The sequence below is a fragment of the Carlito syrichta genome, unplaced genomic scaffold (genome assembly GCF_000164805.1).
Source record: "Carlito syrichta isolate Samal-C Ts95f unplaced genomic scaffold, Tarsius_syrichta-2.0.1 Scaffold316169, whole genome shotgun sequence".
In the NCBI taxonomy this organism is placed as follows: domain Eukaryota; kingdom Metazoa; phylum Chordata; class Mammalia; order Primates; family Tarsiidae; genus Carlito; species Carlito syrichta.
Genome location: NW_007260265.1, coordinates 356,365 through 362,096, shown reverse-complemented (window position 1 = coordinate 362,096; position 5,732 = coordinate 356,365). Strand labels below are relative to the sequence as shown.

The 5,732-nt window shown below is 59.3% G+C and overlaps 1 protein-coding gene across 1 annotated transcript; it reads right to left on the bottom strand.

The window, feature by feature from the left end:
• Positions 1 to 419: 419 nt before the first annotated feature.
• PPP1R26 (protein phosphatase 1 regulatory subunit 26) lies at positions 420 to 4,145 on the bottom strand. Its single transcript, XM_008073787.2, has one exon. It carries the CDS (start codon positions 4,106 to 4,108, stop codon positions 554 to 556), a length of 3,555 nt encoding a protein of 1,184 aa, XP_008071978.1. The 5' UTR covers positions 4,109 to 4,145; the 3' UTR covers positions 420 to 553.
• Between the last annotated feature and the right edge of the window lie 1,587 nt (positions 4,146 to 5,732).

Below are 5,732 nucleotides of genomic sequence, written 5' to 3'. Positions count from 1 at the left end.
GGCGTGAGTTACCACGCCCAACCTTTTTTTTTAATAAATAGAGATGGAGTCATGCTCCCTTTCCCACTTTGGTCTTGAACTCCTGGTCTCAAGTTATCCGCCCACCTTGGCCTCCCATAAAGTGCTGGGATTACAGGTGTCAGCCACCGTGCCCAGTCTACAATTAGACATTTTGACTAGTAGCCAGCCGAAAGCACCAGTCTCGGTCTCTTTGAACCTGACTGTGACGGGAAGGACCACGTTTGCTAACCTAAGACTAAGGTATGCAGAGCACAAAAAACTGCAGTTAGGAACGCCCTACAAAACTGAACAACAGTATTTTCCAAAAATATTTTTTACAGCACTTTAAATAATTTACAAAAAGCTACAAAAATCATACTTACCAGGACACATCTGTTAAATAAAAACGTCATTTTGTGTTAATGTACATATGTACAGGGCCCTGGGACCCACCCTACTTGTGTTTTCTCTCCTGTAATCACAAGCATTGTGACGCGCACAGGACATGCACGGACACGTGGCTTCTGATGCAGGCGGCTGGAACCAGGCATGTTCACAGTTGGAGGACTTTGCCCTTTAGCACCGAGCTGCCACCACCATCCTCCACGGAGGTGTCGCTGAGGTCACTGGCATCGCTGCCCAAGGCCTCTGGGTCCGGGTCATCCCTGTCAATGCCCCTGTGTCGATACCTCAGGTCTAAAACTTCCTCCTCTGAGCCTGAGTTCTGGCCGTCACACAAGCTGTGCCCCGCTTGCACCCTCCTGCCTGGCCAGGGCCCGATGTCCTTCTTTACGAGCCGGTGTGGGCCTCCAAAGACAGGGCTGGGCCCAGCCTGGGCCTCCCTGAAGGCTGAGAAGGATGGACCCTGGAGGGGCAGCCCCAGGTGGGGGCTGAAGAGGCCAGTCTGCTTGCTCCCCCAGGAGACGGTCTTTCCGAAGTGGAAAAGCTGGGTGGACAGCAGTGGGGAGAAGCTGGAGAAAGGGAGGCCACCGGGCGGGGTCCCCTTCCCCCTCTCGCCCCCAAGGCTGCCCCTCCATGCTGCATCCCTGCCTTCTGTGTCCAGAACCCACGGGCCAGGAAGCCGACTCTGGTGGGCAAAGTCGCTCCAGGGCAGGGCATGGTTGGTCTGGGCCCCGCAGTCCCTCTCGGCGCCCAGGGTGGAGGCCAGGAAGCCCCGGCTACCGCAGCCCATGTGGAAGGTGGCCCCCACCTCAGGGCCTGCTCTGGCATGGCCAGGCAGCTGACTCAAGGCGCCATTGGTGGTGGCGGGCTCGGCCCCTCGTGGGCCCTGGTCCTTGTGAACATAAATGTGTCTCCTGCTCACTGAACCGCCCCTGGCAGGGACACTTCCAACGGAGCTCCTGGGTGGCGCCAGGTCACCCTGGGCCAGTGCTGTGGCGGGGAGGCCCTTGCCACCCAGGCCAAACAGACCAAACGCACCCTGTACCCCGGCTCTCTCTGTGCCTCTTGGCCCCTCAGCCAGCTGCGGGGGTCCCCTGGCCCTCTGGCTCCGTGTGCAAATGCCGGGTGATGGGGCTGGCTCCCTCCTGCACGGCGCCTCTGGCCCGGGCCCGTTGGTTTGGCTTTCCAAGCTGCTCACCGACTCCTTGGCCTTTTCTGCCAAAAACTTCCTGATCTCCAGTTCAATGCTGTCGTCACTATCCACGGAGCTGGTGTCGCTGTCCACGGAGCTGGGGCTTGGGGCCAGGCCCTGACCGTCACTGGGGAACGGGTCTCCTCTGCAGGCATCCCTCCTCAGTCGGAAGGCCGGGGTCGTGTCCCGGCAGATGGTGCCCTCTGGCTTGGTTCTCTCTGTGGCGCTGACTGACACACTCAGGGGTCTCAGCGCGGGGCTTCCCGGGTTGTCTCGCCTGGGCTTGGAGAGGCAGCTCCTCAGCACCTGTGGGCTGCTGGCCTTCCAGTCCCTGCGGAAGCTGCCCAGCCTGTCCAGGAATCGCGTCTCAGTGGTGCTGAACCTGACCTTCTTTCGGCAGGCGGCCCTGGGGTCCCGGCCCCGCTTCCTAAGCTTCCGCTTGGACCTCAGCAGGTCCTTGATGGCTGTGTCCAGGTCCTCGTCACTGTCCAGTGAGCTGCTCTTGTCCTCGGAGCTCCCCTTCTCATCCTCGCCCCTCGCCTCGTCTGCCTTGCTGTGGCCTTGCGATACGTGGGTGTCCCCAAGTGTCTGGGCCTCACTGTCCCTTCCCTGTGCCTGGCCAGTTCTGCCCTGGCCAGGTGGGTCCTGCCCATCACGGGAGGGTTCGGCTTGGCCCTGGCTATGGTCAGCATCCTGACCACCCTCCCTCTCCACCTCCTTCATCTTCTTGGGCGTGGCTGGCCTTAGGGCTTGGCCGCCGCCCCTGCGTTTCCTTCTGCAGCTCATTTGCACATCTGGGACTTTAGACAGAGGGGCTTTGGGGCTGTTGGGCTGGCCATCGGGGCCAGGTGGGGACAGCAGGCCCTGTGTGACCTGAGGATGGCCCTCGGCTCTGGCCAGCAAACTTCCTGACTGGGCCTTGAGAGCCAGAAACGTCCGGATCTCCTGCTCAATGCTGTCGTCGCTGTCCACGGAGCTGCTGTCGCCATCAGAGCGCAAAGGCACGTTGGGGGTATGGGGGCTCGGGGGTGGGGCTGTGTTGCTGCCCTCCACGGGGGCTGGCAGGATAGTTTTGGAGATGTCCAGGATGGCTTCGGCGCACATCAGCTCTGCAGACGTGTCTGCCCGGCACGTGGCCCGATCCGTGAACTCGCTCCTAGATGCTGCGCTGGTTGGGGGTGGGGCTCTGGAGGGAGGGTCGGTGTCGAGGTCGCCTGGGACAGGCTCTTCGGCCCTTGAAGCCGCTGGCTTCCTCCTGCTGGGTGTTCTTCTGTGGGTCTCAGGCAAGGCACTGTTCACGGAGCTGCTCATGCTGTTTGTGGGGGCGTCGGGCCCCTTCTCCTCCTGGGGCTGGGCACGGGGCGGCGGGTCCTCGTTGGCCTCCTTCCGCGTCTTTTCCCACTGGTACAGCTGAATGGCCTCCTCGATACCATCGTCGCTGCTGGAGTCAGATGCCCGGGGCGCCAGGGCCGCACTCCTGACCCGCCTCCCCCTCCTAGCACCACCGACACTCCTCCTCACCTGACCTCTGCTCTGGGCCGCCTCCGTGGGGCGGCAGGGGGTGGCTGGCCTCGTGCTGCCCACGGTTTCCGGCTCAGCTGTGACTCTGGACCTGAGGCTCCTGGGCTGGATGTTCGCCTTGGCCAAGCGAGGAGGCTTGCGGAAGACAAACTCCCTACAGGCGCCCGACAAGCCCTGTGGGGGTGCGGCCCTCATGGCCGGTTCCCGGGGGGTTCTTAAGGGGGATCTGGCCGAGTTCTCACCCAGCTCCACCTGTTTATCTGCAGGCCCGTCGCATCTCTGGGTTTCATGTTGTCTTTTCTTGCTCAGAAACTGCTCTATCTCTGCCCTGATGCTTTGCTCGAATGAGTCATCGCTACTCACGCTGACGGGGGAGGCAGAGCCCAGGGCCTCGCTGACTCCTGCCTGGCCACCAGGGTCACCACTGGAGACAGGCACAAGACTCTGGGGACAGAGGGTGGCTGGGGCGCCACTGTGCAGAGGCTCCAGCTGGCATCTGCTGCCCATGCCTGCGGCCCCTCCTGGCTGGGTCCCGCCAGCCACTGGCTGCTGGGTGCTGCTCTTAGCCTTTAGATACTCCTGGATAGCTTCCTCGATGTCCCGGTCCACTGAGTCATCGCTGTCCGAATCCAGCTCCAAGGGGCCCACGTCCGAAGCTTCCTCCTGTTCCGTGGGATCCGAGCTGGCAGCGAGACTGCAGGCAGCAAACACAGGCTGCTCTCCGGGCACGGTGGGGCTGGCAGGCGGCTGGGCGTCGTGACACCTCTCGGCCCTCTGGCTCCTCTGCTTGGCGGGGGCCTCACTCGTGCCCAGGGCGGCGCGATCTCGCTGCAGCGTGCTGATGAGCATCTGCACCTTGGCGCTCACCGCCGCCCTCTCAACGCCCTCCTGAGACTCCGAGAAGCACCTGGGAAACCTAAAGGTCCCGGGCGGCCCGAAGGCCTCCCATTTGGACTGGAGCGCAGCCACTGGCGGGGCGTTCATGAGGAACATTCTAGCAGGCGGGGCAGGGCGCGCCAAGGGGCTGTGCTTGACTTTCCTGCTGGTGTCACATCCTGGGAGGAAAAAAAGCACATTGGCACAACAGGCCGGAGGCACCTGGCATGTCAGTGGATGCGGCATGCAGTCACAGGGCATAGTGCGGCCACAATGAACAGCATTCTGGGTATGGTCAGAAGAGCAGGTGTGAACCCAGCATCCAGCTAGCTGTGTGACCTTGGGTGAGCTGCTCATGCTTCCTGGGCCTCAATTTTCTCAACCGTAAAAGGAGCAAGGTACTCCTTCTAGTCTGGGGTTGCTGCGTAAATTCAACAAGAAAATGCAGCCGGATAGGGTGGTTCACACCTATAATCCCAGCACTCTGGGAGACCAAGGCAGGAGGATCGCTTGTGCCCAAGAGTTCAAGACCAGACTGGGCAACATAGTGAGACTTCATCTCTCCACAAATAAATCAGCCAGGCATGTGGCACATGCCCGTAGTCCCAGCTACTTGGGAGGCTGAGGCAGGAGGACTGCTTGAGCCTAGGAGGTTGAGACCAGACTGGGAAACATGGCGAGACTTCATCTGTCCCCAAAATAAAAAAGTCAGTCAGGCATGCCTCCAGCTACTCGGGAGGCTGAGGCAGGAGGATTGCTTGAGCCCAGGAGACTGAGGCTGCAGTGAGCCATGACTGTGCCACTGCACTCTAGCCTAGGCAAGACCACTTGTGCTGGGCTCACACACTATGTACAGGCGTGAGCCACTCTCCTGCCCCTTCCTTTCAGACTCTGGGCTTTATCTTCTCTGTAAGAGCAGAAAAGAGGTTTATTACCTCAAAAGTTCACCAGGAGGGACCCCTGGGATCAAGTCTGCCAATGCTCCCTTGCAGGAAAAAAGGAGGACTCCTATGACCACAGTGTTAGCGAGACGTCATGGGCAGGTTCATTCTTGATGCGACCCACAAGTTCCTGGAAGAAAAGGTGGTAAGATATGAACAAGCATCTTCAAAAGGGTGGAATGCCAAATGTCTACTTGCCAGATGGTCTCATGGGACCACATCATTACTTTTAGCTAACTAGCACAGAAGTCACCGGACATAGTCATGGGCTCCTTTTCATCCTGTGCGTCTATATCTCAGACCAAATATGCTGCCTCAGCAGGACCACTGGGTTGGTCTTGGGGACCTGCTCACCAAAGGCCCAGGGACTGCCACCGCAGGGAGATGCAGTGTGACAGCAAATGGTCACCCAGAACACCACCAGATCCGTTGTACAGCTGCTGATTGTTTTTTTTAAGTTGGGGTCTCACTCTGTCTCCCAGGCTGGAGTGCAGTGGCATGATCACAGTTTACCACAGCCTCAACCTCATGCCTCAGCCTCCTGAATAGCTGGGGCTATAGGCGTAGACCACTACATCCGGCTAATGTTTATTTTTTGGAGAGATGAAGTCTCGCTATGTTGCCTAGGGTGGTCTTGAACTTCTGAGCTCAAGCAGTCCTCCTGCCTTGGCCTTCCAAAGTGCTGGGATTACAGGTGTGAGTGGCTGTGCCTGCAATGAAATAGATGTTTGACCACCAGAATTAAAGAGAAGCAGAGGTATCTAATTAGAGGCTAAAGTGACAGTTTAAAAACCTTTTTT

What these genes read in the sequence shown, in the direction of transcription:
- PPP1R26 (XM_008073787.2), bottom strand. Translation starts at nt 4,108, where the DNA reads ATGTTCCTCATGAACGCCCCGCCAGTGGCTGCGCTCCAGTCCAAATGG.